Raw genomic sequence first — 22768 nt, 5'->3', positions numbered from 1 at the left:
GTTTTCTCTCTTCAACTGTTGACCTTATCTTGAGTAGAGTTCCACATCCCTCATGATCCTAGTTCATCAGCAACTGGTCTGCCTTATCAAGGACTGAAACTAGACTCTTGGCCTTTGTCTCCCTCCTTAGGAACATTCATATTCAACAATAATACATTTGAACAAATTATGAAATTTCTGCACATTCCCTTTTCTCACTCAGTCACTTTCCACACACCAAGTTCCTCTTTACCCTTCCTTGACCCCCAACATACACATTTCTTATAGATGAAAACAGGGTTGGGGAGTAACGGATTACATGTAATCTGTTACATGTAGGGGATTACAAAAACCCGGTAACTGTAATCCGTTACGTTACTAGCAAAAATATTGTGGTCAGATTACAGATACTTTTGAAAAACTAGATGATTACTTTGAGGATTACTTTTAAATTCAGAAAGGATGTTGAGAAAAAAAAACTTTGACACTTCTCTGTTTTCTCAATGACATTCAACACAGCATTGAAAAAAGGCACAAGTTTAAGTTTGTTCCACCTGAGCAAGTCTGACCACAAGTCAGAGACACTATGATGACACACTAAATGTGTTTGATGGATTGTGGGAAAAGAGCAGGAATAGGCATTCGTAGGCTACAGTCTAAGCTATGTCTTCCAATGGTACGACTGCTGTCGGCATCCAAAGATTATCCAACTTAAATAAACGCTTGGAGGTAAGGATGACAGTAGTGGTGTAGTCTACGGCGATATGGATATCACTTATTATTGATATCTACATAGCACATTGATGTGAATCACACTGCTGCTCTCTCATTTAGCTATTTGCTCCTTACGGATTTTGGTTGTAGTGGATGGCAGTTCAGAAATCTAAATGTGTATTTGAACCCAATAATGGTTGAATTCAAGAAGTTTAAGCTGCCTATCAATCATTGTGAAAATGCACTCTTGCAACAGTTGCAGAGTGCTGATACCAGCCTATGGAATAAAAGTGGGGCTTTTATTGCTCAATCGAATTCATGCTGATTAAAAATAAATCAATCCATAGGCCTAATGAACAAATGCTCAAACAAATAGATTTAAAGGGGCAATCTGTAGTTGCTACATCCATTAATACATCCATCCATATACAGTATGCCCATTGATTCTTGAAGAAAATAACTTATGAATGCCTCATGAGCTTCACATTCCATGAGAACCCAAAATATGACCTTGTTTTTCTCCAGTGTTTGTAAACATTGCAAATGTAAACAAACACTATATAGCCACATAACATAGTTACAACAATACTTTTGTTATCATGGATGGTCAGTCCTTGCATCCATAGCTCTGTCTATTAATCTGAGAGTGGTTACATTTATCCAGGCCCATCCCTCAGCTTTATACCAAAACAGAGGCGGGGCACCGTTTTGTTATTGTTTCATCTGTGGATTTGCCCTTTAAACAGCTGCATATTTTCAAGTTTATCAAAGTGTCACCAACAAAAAAAGTTACACAACAGGCCTATAGCAAATGCAGCATATGACATTCGTTTTTCACATGTAAATAGCACTTTTCAGTGGTGCTTAAAGCATGCCATTCCATGAGAGCAGCATTTATTAATGAGCCCAATCAGTCCTCCATGACAACAGAATCATAAACAACAGTGTAGGGCTGGCTAATAAGTCCTTTGTTTTGGGGTTACACTCAGGTAAACTATTTAGCTAATCTATTCTTCCATATTTCCAAGTCCTATTCTTGAAGATCAAGGGGTATAACATTTATTGGAATGTCTGGAATTCTGATAGACTTTGATTTTTAAATGTAAATATATAATTTAATTGTATTATTATATGTAGTAGAAAGCGATGGGTTAGAAGAACCTACATAACCAACCCATAAAGTAAAATTTAACATCCATATATGACCAGCTATGTAAACTTCAACATGGATTTATCCTGCAATAGATCTGGTTCAATTGGTAACATACATTTTGTCTTCTTCTAATGCCTCTTAAGGGGAAAGTAATCTAATAGTAATCCAAAAATTATGTTACTGAGTACAATTTTGGACAAGTAACTAGTAACTGTAAACGATTAAATTTAGATAGTAACCTTCCCAACCCATCATGTAAAGTAATCACTAAGTTCTGGTATGGTAACATGAATAAGTATATTTCAAGCTAGAATCCAAAAGGCCAGGTTAGTTTGTTTCAAATGACTGATTTCCTTATATGATCTGTAACTCAGTAACATTTTTGAAATTGTTGCATGTTGCATTTTTATATTTTTGTTCACTGTAATTTGGTGAACAAATCTATGCACACTCTTGCCTCTTTTCATAATGCGCACATTCATGGTTAAATTTAGTGGCTGTCAAACTAACAATTAAGTGTTTATGATAAAACAAACAGACACATTTATAGATTTGATCATCAACATTATGGATCAAACTCCCAATATTTGTATACATTAGAAGTGTTGAGAGACAAATTCTTCTCAGATTTGAATTCTTCAGTGACGTTCTTCGGGCTGGACTTGGTGCTGTTAGGATAGAGGGAAGATACTCAGAATTGAGGTCCCTCCTTCTTCAGGTTCTTGTAGTCAGTATCGATGGCCACAAACTGGGGAAGAAGACAATATGGCAGGATTTACATAATTCTCTTGGCTACTTATATTGATGCAAAATAAATGATTGGCTTAACTCATGCTATTGATAGGCTACATTACTATTACATTGTTGTCAAGTCAAACAAGAATGGAATAAGATGCAGTAAACACACACTTTTGGAGCTAAAGTGTGTTTATTGCTGACAGTGTTGGCAGTACTGTACCTTGTACTGGTAGGTAGGGTCAAGCTGATTCCAGGGCTCAGGGTTGTTCTTCTTGTTCCAGCTGTACAGTGACACAGCAGTCAAAACAGGCCGAAGTAGGACAAACACAAATGGGATTAGAGGGAACTGGGTTAGTCTGCCTACGATCAACTATTCATGGGTCAGGTCCAGTTTCAAAAACTCGCAGCAGCATAGCCCGTTAGTAGTGATATGGGAATTGATGCCCCAGAACGGCACAAGAGGTGGGATTACCTCTTGTGCCTTATGATGTTAAAGGGAATTGGCATCCACTACTATATGTTTTAATTGGATAGTATTAAGAAATTGATTAAACCATAATAATTTAAAAATAAAATGGACAATAAGGGAAATGGTAAAGAGTCTTACGTGACATGGGGCCCCTTTGCAAGACGGACCAAATACAAGGAGGCTCCTCCCATTCCCAACAAGATGAAGAAGAACTGGGGGATGAGCTATGAGAGAGTAAGAAGAAAGAGGGAGATAGCATGACCATTTCATTCACTTTGAGGCATAGAAATCTGAGCATTTCTACATAGCCTTTGTCAATAAATGGTTAGGGTTGTGAGTGACATCAGCAGAACGGTTGAGGATAGATGTTCAGCAGATGTTCACCATGTGAAATTAACTATTTACAGTGAAAACAAGGCCTTTCTTCCATAGAAAAACATTACCTACAGCCCTAACATAACCATGACGCACCCATGGACTCCACTAAGCTAGCTAACCATCCTTCCACGAAACCCATAATGACTTAAAAGTCAATCAACCCAAAAGCATTTTTTACCTCCATTGGATACAATGGTCTTGCAGTTCAAAAAACTAGTAAGAGCCTTGTTAGAATGAATTCTGAAAAGGATATTGGTCACATTTTTACATTCTTGAAACTGTCCTGTCTGTGTCTGTCTGTGACTGTATATGTCTCCGTCTGTCTGTGACTGTCTGTGACTGTATATGTCTCCGTCTGTCTGTGACTGTATATGTCTCCGTCTGTCTGTGACTGTATATGTCTCCGTCTGTCTGTGACTGTATATGTCTCCGTCTGTCTGTGACTGTATATGTCTCCGTCTGTCTGTGACTGTATATGTCTCCGTCTGTCTGTGACTGTATATGTCTCCGTCTGTCTGTGAGAGGAATGTCTGCCTGATACTGTTTCAGAAAAAAACATTTAACGGGTCAAAATGCAGAAGTGAAGCCTATTTAGAGTTTAAACTTTTATTTCATTTTATTTTGCCTAATGACACTCATCATATGGGTTTAATTCAGAGGGGTTGGGTTAAATGCGGAAGACACATTTCAATTGAGGCATTCAGTTGTTCAACTGAAAAGGTATCCCCCTTTCCCTTTCTCTAACTGATGTTTGGAACTGCCATCTCAAGTCATTTTGATTAATCACTTGATTCCATTGAGCAACAACTGGTAGCATATTACACACCGACAACAGAAATGATGAAACTTTCATGAAATATTATAGACTACTAACTCCCTTGAGGTAATAAACCATAAAACAAAAATTAGTACTTACCCCTGGATGCTTCTTTACGTGTTCCATTGCTGTTCTAATCATCTTTTCTTACAGTTGCTCTACTTTTTGTCAAAATAATAATTTAAAGATTAATACATTAATTTCAGCAACAGTAATTTGAATTCTATGTCAAAAAAGCTTGTTTGAGACTATCCAAGATTAGACCTGTTGCGTTCTCTGTCCGGGCGACTGCTCGCAGGATTGAGGAGAGGAGAGGAGGAAGGTGAAGATGCTATCTGTTCCTCACAATTACATCTGGCCTCTTGGGACTTTTGTGCACGTACTAGCCCATCAACCGGGATTTAGAGCAAAAACATCCAATTGAACTATTTTCTGTGTGCATAGAATGATTGTTGTTGCCAACAAAATATACATTTAAAAAAACGTTAAGTTACTTGCAAAAACATTTTTTACAAAGTTGTTACGACTTCTCTAGCATTCTCAGAAACCCACTTGGCTGATTTCCTTTGGACCCCATTCCCTTGGGACAAGACTGGAGGAAATGGAAAGAAAAGAGATACAAATATTTGTCCTAGTAAAGCTCATTACACTAACTACTGTAGTTCCCCTAACATTTGTTTTTCTGCTTATGGAACTTTCACCGGGCACAGACATCACATAGCATCCACATCTGTCATTACGTTGAGTATAGTATAGAGTCGATAGATGAGGCATAAAATATTCAGAGAAGACAAAGGATTTAAAATGATTTTATACATACAGTTTGTTCAGGTTTGTACTGGTTTGGGTGAAAAGTTTTAAGGAGTCAGAGAAAGGTCTGGGCAGCATAAACAAAGTCAATTATCACCAACCATTTTTTTGTTGTATTATAGCCTAAAGGTGGTTTATTAAATTCTTCCCATTTTTTAATGACTTTGTCAAGCAACTTGTTCTTAAAGTAATTATTTGCCTACCTCCTCATGCCTTTTGCACAATGTCTCTTTTTTTTCTCTTTTGTTTTCTACTGTGTTATTGACTTGTTAATTGTTTTCTCCATGTGTAACTCTGTGTTGTCTGTTCACACTGCTTTTCTTTATCTTGGCCAGGTCGCAGTTGCAAATGAGAACTTGTTCTCAACTAGCCTACCTGGTTAAATAAAGGTGGGGGGAAAAAAGGCCCCGTGCAGTCAAAAACGTGATTTCTCCTACTTAATATATATTTCCACACTATGAGGTTGGCAAAAATACTGTGAAATTGTGAAAATAATGATAATACACTTTTAGTGTAAGAGCTGTTTGAAAAGACCACCTGAAATTTCATTACATTTTGGCTTGCCTGGTGAAATCACCAGGCAGAAAATGTGTTAATTAAATAAAATACAAAAGTATTAATCCAGAAGGGCAATTCATTTCAGAGCTGACAGGGTGCTTCAGACAGGACAAACACACACAGACAGTATAATACAAAAAAAACAGTTACAAATCCGTCCTCCTGACCTGCTGCTCAAAGAATGAGCCCAGACTTCTGAGATCAACCCTGGGGATTTTAGATGAGGTGTTCACAACGGCTTGGAGGCACGGGAGGTTGGTGGCAACTTGGGGAGAATGGGCTCTGGTAATGACTGGAGTGGATAGGGTGGAACAGTAACAAATACATCAAACACATGGTTTCCACGGTTTCCAGGTGTTTGATGTCATTCCATTTGCTCCATTCCGGTAATTATTATGAGCCTCCCCCAGTAGCCTCCTGTGCTTGGACAGAGAGAGATGTGAACTAGCATTATGAAGGAGAAACAGAACACTCTTGATTAAAGAAACTGTAAAAGGTTTGCAATATTGATTTGTGGACACCTGAGGAAGTATTGTCTCTGGTGGGCTTTTTTGATGATGGTTTCTGTGTTTTGCTCAAACTTCAGGATGTAATCAAAGACGGTACCAAGATATTTAAACTGGTCAACACTGTCCACCTCCTCACCATGGATGATCACCAGGTCCATCCTGGCGGACTCCCTCTGATGTTGACAACCATTTCCTTAATCTAGGAGACATTCAACTCCAGCAGCGCACTGTCACACCAGTAAATGAAGTACTGGAGGGCCAGGCCGTGGTCCTGCTCAGACCCTGAGAGGAGTGAGAGGAGGACTGTGCCATCAGCAAACTTAAAAATATGTCAGTTGGCATGGTGTAAAGCAAGCGTATTAAACTCTTACCCTACGAGGTCCGGAGCCTGCTGCTTTTCTGTTCAACCTGATAATTGCACCCACCTGGTGTCCCAGGTCTAAATCAGTCCCTGATTAGAGGGGGGAAATGAAGAACAAAATGCAGTGGACTGGCTTTAAGGTCCAGAGTTGAGTTTGAGGGGTGTAGAGAATAAAACGATGGGTGACAGTATGCAACCTTGTGGTGAATCTGCGCAATTGAGTAGGGTGTCTGGCATGGCACCATTTGCATCGACCCTCTGTGGCCTGTCAGTTAAAAAATTCATAATCCAGGGGATAAGGCAGTGGTCAATTGAACTGTGAGTCAAGTTTTCTGGCGAGAATGGCAGGCTGCATGGTGTTAATTACCTTGACTAACCTGTACCCCCGCACATGGACTCGGTACCGGTACCGGTATATAGCCTCATAATTGTTATTTTATTGTGATACTTTTATTTACTTATTTATTTTTAGCAAATATTTTCTTACTTTAAAATAAATTATGCATTGTTGGTTAAGGGCTTGTCAGTAAGCATTTCACGGTAAGGTCTGTTGTATTTGGCGCATGTGACAAAATTTGATACTGTTGGAGACCTGCCTCAGGTGGAGTCACTCTGTCTGTGGTTGACAACTATCACGGTGATCAAGGATTCACAGATGAAACTGACCTGCAGAACCATCTCCCCTTTGAGTGACAACCCCCACCTACATCTGGTACAAGAACAAACAATATCTACAAATAAACTCTTCCACTTGGTACATATATTCAGTCAACTGTGAGGATGCAGGCAGCTACTACTGTAAATGGATTAATTGTGTCAGGAAAACAAACACCTGTTAAGAATTAAGCTATAAGAATCACAGCTGTTGCTGTGGTTCTCATTCTCCTCCTCTGCCTTCGGTGGTTCAGAAAGAGGGCTTCTTAATCCACGTCTGTCACAAGGGACATAGCAGAGGATAGACAGGGGAGGCTCTGATGTGGTGAAATTCAATCGCCCTGGTGTTTCCCCCCCAATCTACAGCACAGTCAACAAACCCAGAACCCGAACACAGTAAGGTACATTCTGATACTCTTATCCAATGTTTCCCAGGCCTCCTACTGGGTCGCTGTAATCCTACTGAGCTGAGTTTAAAAACATTGTCTTGTTTATTTGGAGGGTCACGCAATATTTTGATGTATAAAGCATATATTTCAAAGAACCTGCAGTGACCCTATCACTGTACAAGACAATACAGCAACAATTCCAGTGTAGTGAGGTGTAAGATGTGACATATTTTTGCTGGTTAACATTGTTAAGCTTCAGTCAATTTTTTAAAAGCTTTTACTAAAATGCACCTCAGACTTGTATCCTCGGGGTGTGTGAAGGGTGGGGGGGGTGTGAAGGGTGGGGGTGTGTGAAGGGTGGGGGGTGTGAAGGGTGGGGGGTGTGAAGGGTGGGGGGTGTGAAGGGTGGGGGGGTGTAAAGGGTGGGGGTGTGTGAAGGGTGGGGGTGTGTGAAGGGTGGGGGTGTGTGAAGGGTGGGGGTGTGTGAAGGGTGGGGGGGGTGTGAAGACATTTTTAAAGGGAAATTGGATAGCACCTCATTTTAAGGGGTCCTTATTAAAGTGTATTTACATGAGCAATTACACTTTACGAAGCATTATAAGTAATTGTAGTAATTCATAATTACATTGTAATAACAACATGTAACTTGGTGGTAGTTAGTCTGTAATTACAGGAGTGTAACAATGAATGCTTGTTACCCTGCTTGTTACAAATGTTAAAGTTTTCAATAGCATCCCAATGCACCATATTTCAGCCTGCACATAGCATGTGAAAGTGTTAGCCAATTGAAAACCGACCACCTCATTGACACAATGCTTCAATTAAGGGCTCTGGAGTCTGATGCCCATGCCCAATCGCAAAAACGGTTCACAACAAAAAATACTTTAAATTGTTAAATCATTTAACAGTGCATTTAACAATACTTCAACCATTAATAAAACATTTTTTGACACATTCATAAAAAGCTATAGTTAGAATTGTGAGAATCATTCATGCTTGTCAAATTATAAGCCTAAGTCTATTAAGCTTGGCTGAATAATTTATAAATGCACTTCAAATGTTAAACTCTTATTCCAAAGACAAACTCTTATTCCGTGATGCAACACTGCAAGGGTTTCATTGTTTAGGAACATTCTCACGTTTGGATGGGATTCATTGGTGCAATTATTTATTTAAACCAGAAATTAAGGCATCATGTCAAGATCTGCACAGCATGATCGAAATAAGGCAGACTTCGAACGTACCCACATGTGTTGACACTGACATCATGTGAACAGGGTCGAGTGTGCAAAATCCAGACATGAAAGATCGCCATGAAAGAAACAAGGAATTGTAGGTCAACACAGGAGTGAGAAAGTACATTTACCATGCAATTTGTTTAGCTTGTTTGGAGATTAATTCTGCAGGATTATTTAACATAGGTAGTTAGCTAGCGTTTGCTGGCTCATCTTAAATGGCACTGACTGACACTATAGTCTCCACCTACAGAATAAACTTTCCAATGTGATCTGTTGATTTGTTTTTGATTAGCTTGCATGGTAGCTAGCTATTTATTTCTAACCTTGGCGAGCTAGTAAATAGGCTATGTTCGCTACTCACTAGCGAACTAGCTAGCAAGCTATCGTTAGCTGGGCTCGATAGTCTTATCTTCTCTGAACCTTATTCTTAGTGTATCTGTTACCCATGGGTATTACGTGAGACACACGCAGAAACGAGGAAGAGCTCCGCTTTGGTGTTTTGAAAAAGTTGGTTGTTTGCTGTTTTGAAAGTGTATCGGAAAGTTTATAGTAGCTAGCTAACTTTTTAGTTTGGATCCCGCGACACAGTTGGCATCAGTTGCTGAGACTGCTAGTCTCTGTCCAGTGATCCTGCTGACCAAGTACAGTTCTGAGGAGCTATTTGGGGTTGCAGCAGGGTTTTCTTGAGGGCTTGAATGCAGCCCACAACGTGGTTAGCCATTGTGGCAGGCCTCACATATTGTCCCAGGTTTGTGGCTGTCTAGATCCCTGCTCTTTGTTGTTTTCAATCTTCCCTGTGACCTGCCCTGTCTGGAACAGCGAGGAGCAACATCGTAAATGACACTGTTAGCTACCATAACAAAGACAAAAGCCGTCAGGTGTACCGTTGAGTACAGTGGTGTCTCTCTATCACACGTGGAGGATCTTTTAAACAAACATAAAGAGTTTACAGTTGTTACAACAACAAGAAAATAGCGTCAAGTGTGTTGTCCAAATACTTGTGGATTCTACTAATAAAAGAATGGACGACCTGACCATCGGACTGTACAGATGAAGTCGGACGTTTACACACACTTAGGTTGGTGTCATTAAAAGTAGTTTTTCTACCACTACATACATTTCTTGTTAACAAACTATAGTTTTGGCAAGTTGGTTAGGACATGTATGACACAAGTAATTTTTCCAACAATTGCTAACTGACAGATTATTTCACTTATAATTCACTGTATCACAATTCCAGTGGGTCAGGCTAATTGACATAATTTGATTCAATTGGAGGTGTACTTGTGGATGTATTTCAAGGCCTACCTTCAAACTCAGTGCCTCTTTGCTTGACATCATGGGAAAATCAAAAGAAATTAGCCAAGACCTCAGAAAAAAAAGTCCACGTTCATCTGTACAAACAGTAGTACGCAAGTATAAACACCATGGGACCGTGCAGCTGTCATAACGATCAGGAAAGAGATGCGTTCTGTGTGCTAGAAATGAACGTACTTCGGTGCGAAAAGTGCAAATCAATCCCAGAACAACAGCAAAGGACCGTGTGAAGATGCTGGAGGAAACAGGTACAAAAGTATCTATATCCACAGTAAAACGAGTCCTATATCGACATAACCTGAAAGGCCGCTCAGCAAGGAAGAAGCCACTGCTCCAAAACCGCCAGTTTGCAACTGCACTTGGGGACAAAGATCATACTTTTTGGAGAAATGGGGTTCACTTTAAATAGTTTAATACTGTGTAATAAGTAGCGACAACCTTGTACTCATGCAGATACAGTATGTACTCTGTAGTGTATTACTGTGTTGATTTTCTCACTTGGATGGCGCTTTCAGAAGATGACGATTACATTGTCAGAATGGGTAACCTACTTTGGAGGTACACAATAATTACAATTAAGTACACCTCAAGATAGACTTTATTTTAAGTATCTGAATCTTGTGTAACACCTAGTGATTCAATTCTACTTATGCAGATATTACATGTACTTTGGTGTACTTGTGTGTGTGTGTCCTCTCACTTGGATGGCAGGGAGGTTCAGGTTGTCATAATGAGTAACGTTACACAATATGTTTGTAACGGGTTTCTTCCATCTCCTCCTCTGACGAAGAGGTGGAACAAGGATCGGACCAAAATGCAGCGTGGTTCGTTAGATACATCTTTAATGATGAAGAAAACACGAACAATACAAAACAACAAACGTCGAAAACCGAAACAGCCCTGACTGGTGCAACAAACACAGAGACAGGAACAATCACCCACAAACACACAGTGAAACCCAGGCTACCTAAATATGGTTCCCAATCAGAGACAACGATAATCACCTGACTCTGATTGAGAACTGCCTCAGGCAGCCATAGACTAATCTATACACCCCACACAACCCCAAGACGAAACACACTACAAATAAACCCATGTCACACCCTGGCCTGACCCAATAAATGAAGATAATAAATATAGACCAGGGCGTGACAATGTTTTTATTATAATCTGGGATGACAGCTGTATAGTAGACCCCAGTCAGTGAGGTTGACCTACAGTATATCTGATCTGTTTTTGTAAACTCAACCAAGTTAACCCAGATAGTATACTTTTGGGAGGCAAGTGCTCGCAACAACATTGAGTGAAGATCCTGTGTGGCTCAGTCGGTAGAGCATGGCGCTTGGAACGCCAAGCGTCGTGGGTTCGATTCCCGCTGGGACCACCCATATGTAAAAGTAGTGGCCCCAGCCGACTTGTAAGTCGCTTTGGACAAAAGCGTCTGCTAAATGGGATATATATATATAAGATTTGGATGTGCGCATTCACGGGTAGGTAATTAAAGCCTATTGAGGCTACAACCTTTGTAATTTTTGACACCCAGCACATCTGTCCACAAGAGATTACAACCAAGCGACAGTTATTACTGAATTGGATGCAGCTGAGAAAGAAATCATCCCTACATTTGTGAATTCAGTGAAAACATTTGTAACAAGCATGGTAAACAAGCATCTGTTGTTACACTTCTGTCAATACAGACTGTAATTACCACCAAGTTACATGTTATTAGCATAACATTGAGTTACTACAATTAACTACAATACCTGTTAGTGTAATTACACATGTAATTACACTGTAATATGGACCCCTTAAAATTAAGTGTTTTCAGAAATCAGTAAACAAAACAAAAAAACATTTGTGGTTAGTATTGTAGCAACTGAGAGGGGAAAACTGAAATGTCATCTCTGCAGTTTCAGGGCAAGGGCACTACTTTCTGTTCCATTAGGTTCAGACTGCTTGGCAGGTGCTGTAGTATTCTTACATACAGGGAAGCTCCATCTCTGTTAGTACTACAGATAGTAGATGTTTTAGTAGCTGTAGTAGTGATAGTATTAGTAGCGGAGATGTAACCTACAGTGAGAATAGTACTGCTGTCAATGTCCTCACCAGATAGAGCTGAGACAGCAGTAGTAATGGGGCTACAACAATGAAGAAAGTCATGAGCATGATGGTTTTGAGCCAGTCTGTCCATACCCTGGGGTCAAAGGTCAACTAGGACAAGGTGATTGTCTGTACTCCCTGGGAGGAGCATGGTAGATATACGTAACAAGACCATTGGGATCTCTTTCTATCATCTTCTACATTTTTGTAGCAGTATATTTTATTATATATATATATATATATATATATTTTTTTTTTAACTAGGTTTAACTAGTTTAACTATTTAACTAGTCAGTTAAGAACAAATTCTTATTTACAATGATGGCCTACTTGTAAAGCATAAACATTTATGAACAAATGGCTTTTGAAAGGAGAGGTAGGGAATTTAGAATGGTATTTTCAAGAAAATGCTAAATTATGAAAATGTGTAGATTATAAATAATGATGCATGCTACAATACTTGACCTTAAAGCTTTAAATAAAGTTGTCATCCAATGAGAGTTGTTGGTGGGTAAAGTGCTTCTACACCTGCATTGTTTACTGTTTGGGGTTTTAGGCTGGGTTTCTGTACAGCACTTTGAGATATTAGCTGATGTAAGAAGGGCTTTATAAATACATTTGATTTGAATTGATTAAAAGTAAGCCACTTCTGCACATTCATTTTGTCTACTTCTGATTGATGTTAACCATAGACCACACGCCTACTGTTTCCTCTACTGTTTCATTCCTTGAACTACCAGCAAGAGCTCTACATTGCCAAACTTCTCCACCTCTGTAAGTATGCTTGGTTATATCGTGAACATTTTTGCACCCCTAACGATCACATTTAATATGTTATTGGTTATGAACAATATTCTTCAGGACACAGTAACACTAATGAAATACTTATTTTCCACCATAATTTGCAAATAAATTCATTAAAAATCCTACAATGTGATTTTCTGGATTTTTTTTTTCATTTTGTCTGTCATAGTTGAAGTGTACCTATGATGAAAATTACAGGCCTCATCTTTTTAAGTGGGAGAACTTGCACAATTGGTGGCTGACTAAATACTTTTTTTGCCCCACTGTATATATAAATAATACATGTTGTTGACAATCTTTGTTTCTTGATAATAGACTGCATGGTGGGAAATGCAAAGATGGCCTTGAGAACAACAGGAAGTGTGATTGTGGTTTTCATCTTGTCAGTGTCAGGTATGACTACAGTCAAAGTTTTAAAATCTCTCTTATGGTTATTCACTCTTGTGAAATATCTCAAATGCTATAAATCAATTCAGAATAATGTCTCTGAATGTTGTTATGTCTATAGTAGGGCTGTGGTGGTCATGAAATGTTGTCAGCAAGTAATTGTCATGCAAATGACTGCCGGTCTCATGCCAATTGACCGTTAATGAACTTAAACATTTTTACCACCTCTGGACTTCCATGCATACAAGCTGCTTATGCGTGCCTTTGGAACATCTACATTTTAAAAAGTTGAACAAATCAATTTAATATAGCCTAACTACAGTTGTCAAACTCATTTCATGGACTGCCTAATGTATGTCATTTAGAGAAAAAAAAGCATGCGCTCTGATCCTTCCTGCAGAGAGAGAGACAAATGCATTGCTGCTCTGCTTGTGTGGCAAACAATTTAGGGGATATATAATATATATAATAATATATAGTCAATGGATGATGACCTGCTGCCTGCTGCATAGGCAGTGAGTGGAGTTCGAGTTTGATGAAGCAAATTTTCACCATAAAAATGCTATTTTATAATAAAGCATTCCATGCATCCTCGCATTTGCAGACTTATGTAAGAGAGCCTACTATTCCCAATGTGATGATTAAATAGGATAGTCATAATTTAGACTGATAATATAACTCAATCACTGTTTGAAAAAAATACTTTAATGCAGCACATAGTGGCGTAGGCCTAACGTAGCCCTAGGCTATAGTATAGGTTATATCAGATACATTTCTTCTCCTTTCTTTGCACAGGAAAATGTTGGCCTTTTATAAACACATTTCATACAATTAATTCTACTACACTTAATATGACGGGAGGCACGAGCTGAGTCTTTTTTATTACGACAAAAAATTACAGGGTAGCCTACTCTCCTGACACTGTCAAACATATCAATTAAAAGGATGTTGTCTGATCCATATAATAGGCCTATGAAAAGGGGAGACGAAAACAATATGACATCCATCTAACCTGGAAGAAGAAACTATTGTCCGAAAACAAACAAAAGTGGCACTGACCCAATGATAGTCAGTGGATATGCACACTCACCGGGCATATGGTCTCTGTTCTCCACTGGTGCCTATAAAATAGGCTGCAATTTTTCCATGTGTTGTATTAAAAAAATATATATATATATTGCGATATGCCAGGCTGGGTCTCTCTGCTTTCCACTGACAGTTGCAACTCAACAATCATCTATTTGTTATTTTCAGCTCATGCTGCCCAAATCGTGGACCCTTCTGACTGTAACCTGTGCGATTTAAAACAATCCACAGCTTTTTGTAACGGTTCTCGTCTGTCGAAGGAGAAGTGGATCAAAATGCAGCGTGGTAGTTATTCATGTTCTTTAATAAATGAACTAGACATGAAATAACGAACAAAACAAAGAACGACCGTGAAAACCTATACAGCCTATCTGGTGAACACAAACACAGACAGGAACAATCACCCACGAAATACTCAAAGAATATGGCTGCCTAAATATGGTTCCCAATCAGAGACAACGATAAACATCTGCCTCTGATTGAGAACCACTCCAGACAGCCATAGACTATGCTAGATACCCCCACTAAGCCACACACCCAATACCTAACAAAACCCCAAGACAAAACACACCACAATAAACCCATGTCACACCCTGGCCTGACCAAATAAATAAAGACAAACACAATAAACTTCGACCAGGGCGTGACACTTTTTATATTTAAGAAGCATATGACCCTCTGTGGCCAAATTATGCTTTCTGTTGTTGTTTATTTTGAATTATTTTATTTATGTCTGTTTTCAGAAGTAAGCTAATAGGCTATATAATGTTGGCAATGAAGTGATTTGCTTCCTCTAGCCTTTTGTACACACTGCCTATACTCCAGTGTCTTACTCACACAATCACACCATATGGCCTCTACTCACTAATAGGGAAAGGGGGACACCACCTAGTTAGTTGTACAACTGAATGCGTCTTCCACATTTAATCAGACAGTATACCACGGGTATAACAAAACATTTACTTGTACTGCTCTAATTACATTGGTAACCAGTTTATAATAGCAATAAGGCACCTCAGAGTTTGTGGTATATTGCCAATATACCACGGCTAAGGTCTGTATCCAGGTACACCGTGTTGTTGTGGTTAAGAACAGCCCTTAGCCGTGGTATATTGGCCATATACGACACCCTCTCTGGCGTTATTGCTTAACTAGAGCACTGAGTACCAGGCTATTAGCGAGGGCCGTTAGCAAGTTGGTAGGCTACGCATCAGTAGCATTCATTTGCGCAGTTTTGGATGAGATTACCATGACCAACGGTCACAGGGAATTTGACTGACTCGTGACTGCTGGTGTGGTGGTAATACAGTCACCTCAACAGCCCTGGTCTATAGTACATTTTTATGTTCATTTTGATAGCTGTCCTTCACACCTCACACAGATGATGATCTGTGGTTTGGTTTATGTTCACACTTATCTCAGCAGCAGTGGAACAAAGTGCACTTCATAGGCAAAGTGAGCAAGTAGGTCAGGTTGACTTTTGTGCATATTTATGCTGCATTTTTTAAATTGTGTGTGTGTGTGTTTCAGGAGGACTGGGTCAGTTCATTGTGACTTACAACAAAACCAGTATCTTTGCCTTGAAGGGGTCATCAGTGGACCTCCCCTGCTCTTACACATATCCCAGTGGGTATACAGTCACAACAACACAATGGCATAATTGGAAGTATAGGCAGTATAATAATGAAATGATGCACCGATCAGAGTATTCAGGTCGTGTTGAGTACCGTGGGAATAAGATCAATGACTGCACCCTGAGAATCAGAAACCTGAGAGAGAGTGACTCAGGAGAGTATCGCTTCAGATATGAAACCATCACCCAACACACATGGAGCTACATTTGGAGACCTACCTCAGGTGGAGTCACTCTGTCCGTGACAGACCTGAAGGTGTGGTTGACATCTACCATAGTGACAGAGGGATCACCGGTGGCACTGACCTGCAGATCCATCTCCCCTCTGAGTGACATCCTCGCCTACGTCTGGTACAAGAACAAAAAATATCTACAGTACAACTCTTCAATTTGGTACATATATTCAGTCAGCAGTGAGGATGCAGGCAGCTACTCCTGTGCTGTTAAAGGTCACGAGGATTTCCACTCTCCTGAAGTGACTCTAACTGTCATATACAAACGTAAGAACATCTCAGTGTCAGTCAGTCTCTCTGGTGAAATAGTAGAGGGCAGTTCAGTGACTCTGACCTGCAGCAGTGATGCCAACCCACCAGTTCAGAAATACACCTGGTACAAGAGGAACATTACGACACCAAAAGCACCAGGACAGATATATAACATCTCCTACATCAGTTTGGAGGACAGTGGAGAGTACTACTGTGAGGCAGGCAACAAGTATGGACTTATCAACTCTTCCTCCGTGTTTGTAAATGTTCAGTATAGACCAAAGAACACCTCAGTGTCAGTCAGTCCCTCTGGTGAAATAGTGGAGCGCAGTTCAGTGAATTTGACCTGCAACAGTGATGCCAACCCAGCAGTGCAGAAATACACCTGGTTTAAAAAGACTGTCATCTCACCAAAAGCATTCGGTCAGATCTATAGCATCACCAACATCAACTCTGAGGACAGTGGAGAATATTACTGTGAGGCACAGAATGAGAAAGGAGCTAGTAACTCTACAGTTAGATTGATCATTGTATCAACAAAAAAACAAACATCTAGTATTAACATAGCTGTAGGAATCACGGTTGTTGCTCTGGTTCTCATTCTCCTATTTAGCTTTCTGTGGTTCAGAAAGAGGGCTCCCAAATCAACTGACACACGGGATACAGCAGAGGATGGACAGGGAGGCTCTAGTCACCTGTATGACACCATCTCAGGCATGGCCATGACCTCTCCTGCAGTACAGACAGTGGACACAGACGAGGATGGACAGGGAGGCTCTAGTCACCTGTATGACACCATCTCAGGCATGGCCATGACCCCTCCTGCAGTACAGACAGTGGATACAGATGAGGAGGATAACATCCACTATGACAGTGTCCACTTCTCTCCCTTCAGAAACCAGGAAGTGCCTATGTACTCCACTGTCCAGCTGCCTAACAAGGAAATCCAATACACTGTGGTAAAATTCAAGCACCTAGTTGTTGCCCCCCAACCTGCAACACATGGAGCTGAGGATCAATCTGCAATCTACAGCACAGTCAACAAACCCAGAACCTGGGCACAAGAAGGTACATTCATATGCTCTCATACAGTGTTTCCCAGGCCTCTTACTGGGTCGCTATAATCCTCCTGAGCTGAATTTAAAAACATTGTCTTGTTGATTCACACAATATTTTGATGTATAAAGTATAGATTTGAAGGAACCTGCAGTAACCATATTACTGTCCAAGACAATACAGCAACAATTTATAGTATTGTGAAGTGTAAGATGTGGCATAATAGTTTTGTTTATGAACGTTGTTAAAGCTGCAATATGTAACATTTTTGGGCAACCTAACCAAATTCACAAAGAAATGTGAGTTATAGATTTGTCATTCTCAGTGAAAGCAAGTGTAAGAAGCGATAGATACATTCTATGTGCACCATTTGTATGCTTCCTGTTCTTAAAGGGATTCTTTTTTTAAACTACAAAACAGACATGCACCATTTTCACATATGTTGTTTAACCAAAAAAGTGTTAAACAAATCAAAATATATGTTATATTTGACATTCTTCAAAGTAGCCGTCCTTTGCCTTTCGTGACAGCTTTGCACACTGGTACTGTATATCAGATAGGAGCAGACAAAAGGTCCTTCAATATGCCTTTGAAGGCTATATTCACAAAATAAAAATAACAGAGACGTGTAACACAACAAGCAGGAGGTCTAGGATAGAGGCAAAAGCCTTCCTGTCCCCATGTAAAAGAGATAAACCCCACCAGCTGACTATCAAGGCAGGGGCAGATGAAAAAAAGGAGCAACATTGTGCCTTCACTGCAGGGTATGTCTCACAATTTGTTTTCTTTAAATCAAACGCATACTATATTGTATACAATATCAGCTGTAGCTAGCTGTATGCTAACGTAAACAACCAACACCCTCACTCCAACACAGTTCTATGCTAACTCCACAGGTTACTGCTCTCATGTTGTCAGGCTGATCCACACCCTGGATCTTTGGAGAGCCCAAGATAAAATGTCCACTACAAGTCTGCCACAACAGTGGTATAAGTCGAGGCAAGAAGATTGATGCCAAGCCTATTACAGCTGTCGTGCTGGCAAAGGCAAAGTGAGTTGGAAGAGTAGACCAGTCTACTGCAAGGTCAGGTCACCCGTGATACAAATCAGTATTCAACGTCCATCCACGGCTGAGGACGTTGGGAGATGATATGGAAACTGGCCACTAGAGGCAAGAGTGAGCGATGTTACCTTCAAGTAGGTTTAGGGTTTGCTGGAGCAATAGGATGGTTGGTGGATGGTTACATGTTCAAATCCAGTAAGAGAAACATTTTGCATTTTTTTAAAGTCTATCCCAAACCCAACCTTACGTTAACCATTTTGAGTTAATGCCTAATCTTAAGATTTCGGGGGTTAATGCTTCAACTCCTTGTTCGCACACGCTTTTTCAGTTCTGCCCACAAATTTTCTATATGATTAAGGTCAGGGCTTTGTGATGGCCACTCCAATACCTTGACTTTGTTGTCCTTAAGCCATTTTGCCACAACTTTGGAAGTATGCTTGGTGTCATTGTCTGTTTGGAAGACCCATTTGCGACCAAGCTTTAACTTCCTGACTGATGTCTTGAGATGTTGTTTCAATATATCCACATAATTTCCCTTCCTCATAATATATCCACATAATCTTCTTTCCTCATGATGCCATCTGTTTTGTGAAGTGCACCAGTCGCTCCTGTTCTTCGGCTTGCAAGCCTCCCCCTTTTTCCTCCAAACATAATGATGGCCATTATGGCCAAACAGTTCTATTTTTGTTTGATCAGACCAGAGGACATTCCTCCAGCATCTTCACAAAGTCCTTTGCTGTTGTTCTGGGATTGATTTGCACTTTTTTCGCACCAAAGTACGTTCATCTCCAGGAGACAGAACGTGTCTCCTTCCTGAGCGGTATGACGGCTGCGTGGTCCCATTGTGTTTATACTTGCGTACTATTGTTTGTACATATGAACGTGGTACCTTCAAGAGTTTGGAAATTGCTCCCAAGGATGTACCAGACTTGAGGTCTACAATTTTTTTGAGGTTTTGGTTGATTTCTTCTGATTTTCCAATGATGTCAAGCAAAGAGGCACTGAGTTTGAAGGTAGGCCTTGAAATACTGTCACGTCTAAACAAGGTGGGTGGAATCAGGCGCAGAGAGCAGATAGCGATATTACAGTTTATTCTCCGGCGAACAAGAAACACGGTCAACCCAACACACACAGGGTGAACAATCCAACACAGGATAAAGACAAACCAGAGAATATGAACACAAGATACACCAACTGACATGAATACACAAATAACAATCCTGCACAAAACAGGGGCGGGACAACCTACGACATATACAGACACTAATTAACTAAACAACACACAGGTGAAACCAATCAGACAAAACCAACAGATACATGAAAAGGGATCGGTAGTGGCGAGTAGGACAGTGACGACGACCGCCGAGCACCGCCTGAACAGGCAGGAGAGTCAACCTCGGAGGAAGTTGTGACAAATACATCCACAGGTACACCTCCAATTGACTAAAATGTAAACTTCTGACTTCAACTGTACCTATACAGATATCTATCTGTCTGTGTGCATAGGTGTGAGAGGACCAGTGGAGATTTTAACATGTAAATCTTGGTGGGGCAAACTCAACCAATTCATTTTTTGATGCATGCCAGCAAAAGCCACAACACATCAATGTATTCTTTTATTAGGCCTATGTGGTCTAAAAAGGAAGGATATTACAATCATGAGGATCCACTTTTATAGACAATATACAGACAGCGCTGTCAGAAATATGTGTATAGGTGGCAGGGAAGTCAGGCGCAGGAAAGTCAAACGAGGTGTAAAATGGAGTCTTTTAATAAATGTTCAAGTAACATGCTCCATAACACTAATAAGAAAATTGAATATAAACAAATATGGGTACTGACAATAAACACTGACAATAAACAATCTCTGACAAAGACATGAGGGGAAACAGAGGGTTAAATATGCAACAGGTAATGAATGGGATTGAAAACAGGTGTGTGGGAAGACAAGACAAAACCAATGGAAAATGAAAAATGGATCAATGATGGCTAGAAGACCGGTGACGTCGAACACCGAGCACCGCCTGAACAAGGAGAGGCAACGACTTCGGCAGAAGTCGTGACAAGCGCATTGCGCAAACAAAACAGCCCTCGCAATATTAACTGGAATTACATGGGATTACAAAAGTATTCAGCCCCCTTAAGTTAATACTTTGTAGCGCCACCTTTTGCTGCGATTACAGCTGTAAGTCGCTTGGGGTATGTCTCTATCAGTTTTGCACATCGAGAGACTGAAATTTTTTCCCATTCCTCCTTGTAAAACAGCTCGAACTCAGTGAGGTTGGATGGAGAGCATTTGTGAACAGCAGTTTTCAGTTCTTTCCACAGATTCTCGATTGGATTCAGGTCTGGACTTTGACTTTGCCATTCTAACACCTGGATATGTTTATTTTTGAACCATTCCATTGTAGATTTTGCTTTATGTTTTGGATCATTGTCTTGTTGGAAGACAAATCTCCGTCCCAGTCTTAGGTCTTTTGCAGACTCCATCAGGTTTTCTTGTATTTGGCTCCATCCATCTTCCCATCAATTTTAACCATCTTCCCTGTCCCTGCTGAAGAAAAGCAGGCCCAAACCATGATGCTGCCACCACCATGTTTGACAGTGGGAATGGTGTGTTCAGGGTGATGAGCTGTGTTGCTTTTACGCCAAACATAACGTTTTGCATTGTTGCCAAAAAGTTCAATTTTGGTTTCATCTGACCAGAGCACCTTCTTCCACATGTTTGGTGTGTCTCCCAGGTGGCTTGTGGCAAACTTTAAACAACACTTTTTATGGATATCTTTAAGAAATGGCTTTCTTCTTGCCACTCTTCCATAAAGGCCAGATTTGTGCAATATATGACTGATTGTTGTCCTATGGACAGAGTCTCCCACCTCAGCTGTAGATCTCTGCAGTTCATCCAGAGTGATCATGGGCCTCTTGGCTGCATCTCTGATCAGTCTTCTCCTTGTATGAGCTGAAAGTTTAGAGGGACGGCCAGGTCTTGGTAGATTTGCAGTGGTCTGATACTCCTTCCATTTCAATATTATCGCTTGCACAGTGCTCCTTGGGATGTTTAAAGCTTGGGAAATCTTTTTGTATCCAAATCCGGCTTTAAACTTCTTCACAACAGTATCTCGGACCTGCCTGGTGTGTTCCTTGTTCTTCATGATGCTCTCTGCGCTTTTAACGGACCTCTGAGACTATCACAGTGCAGGTGCATTTATACGGAGACTTGATTACACACAGGTGGATTGTATTTATCATCATTAGTCATTTAGGTCAACATTGAATCATTCAGAGATCCTCACTGAACTTCTGGAGAGAGTTTGCTGCACTGAAAGTAAAGGGGCTGAATAATTTTGCACGCCCAATTTTTCAGTTTTTGATTTGTTAAAAAAGTTTGAAATATCCAATAAATGTCGTTCCACTTCATGATTGTGTCCCACTTGTTGTTGATTCTTCACAAAAAAATACAGTTTTATATCTTTATGTTTGAAGCCTGAAATGTGGCAAAAGGTCGCAAAGTTCAAGGGGGCCGAATACTTTCGCAAGGCACTGTATTACTGAACTTTTTGTTTAAAAAAGATTTGAATAGGAAGAGTCTGTCACTGGAAAACATTGTTACAGACCGAAGAACATTATATATTATCCCCTCATCGTGAAGAAAAGCACATTAACTAATTATAGTAGGCAAAACAATGAAATCATTCCAACATTGCCTACAATTATGAATATGATACTAATGATAAGCAATATAACAATTTAGATGTACAAACTATGGCATAAGGGAATGATGAATGGATAAGAGGCAAACCGTAATTTTGATTAAGACATTAACGAGCAAGTAGTCGATATAACTATTTGTTCAGCACTTTTGAAATGTACAGTGACAGAATTCAGAACATGGGCTTTTCTTGCAGTATTCTCCCTGTACACCAAGTCAGAACCATAAGATAAATAACGGGAGCATATAAGCAGTCACTGAAAGCTCTTACAATATTTGATGACATCTCTCTAAAACAGGCAATAGGCTACATGTGCACCACTAAGTCAGAACATTAAGATAAGTTCTGAGGGGGAGAGGG

The 22768-nt window shown here is 40.1% G+C and overlaps 2 protein-coding genes and 1 non-coding gene across 3 annotated transcripts; 2 read left to right on the top strand and 1 right to left on the bottom strand.

Annotated features, from left to right (window-relative positions):
• Positions 1–973: 973 nt before the first annotated feature.
• Positions 974–4598, bottom strand: LOC135528037 (NADH dehydrogenase [ubiquinone] 1 alpha subcomplex subunit 4-like 2). Its single transcript, XM_064956802.1, has 5 exons — positions 4513–4598; positions 4348–4406; positions 3192–3277; positions 2805–2865; positions 974–2594 (listed from the first exon to the last, which is right to left on the bottom strand). The coding sequence occupies exons 2-5, from the start codon at positions 4387–4389 to the stop codon at positions 2538–2540; spliced, it is 246 nt and encodes an 81-aa protein (XP_064812874.1). The 5' UTR covers positions 4390–4406; positions 4513–4598; the 3' UTR covers positions 974–2537.
• A 6800-nt stretch (positions 4599–11398) lies between these two features.
• Positions 11399–11468, top strand: trnap-ugg (transfer RNA proline (anticodon UGG)). The gene has a single exon. It is a non-coding gene; the product is annotated as a tRNA-Pro (tRNA).
• A 1416-nt stretch (positions 11469–12884) lies between these two features.
• On the top strand, positions 12885–20810 carry LOC135528036 (B-cell receptor CD22-like). The gene is made up of 3 exons (XM_064956801.1): positions 12885–12958; positions 13304–13381; positions 15992–20810. Exons 2-3 carry the CDS (start codon positions 13309–13311, stop codon positions 17701–17703), a joined length of 1785 nt encoding a protein of 594 aa, XP_064812873.1. The 5' UTR covers positions 12885–12958; positions 13304–13308; the 3' UTR covers positions 17704–20810.
• Positions 20811–22768: the final 1958 nt, after the last annotated feature.

This window comes from Oncorhynchus masou, chromosome 33 (assembly GCF_036934945.1).
Source record: "Oncorhynchus masou masou isolate Uvic2021 chromosome 33, UVic_Omas_1.1, whole genome shotgun sequence".
Lineage (NCBI taxonomy): Eukaryota > Metazoa > Chordata > Actinopteri > Salmoniformes > Salmonidae > Oncorhynchus > Oncorhynchus masou.
The sequence above is the reverse complement of the archived record's forward strand: the minus strand, read 5'-3'. Positions and strand labels throughout refer to the sequence as shown.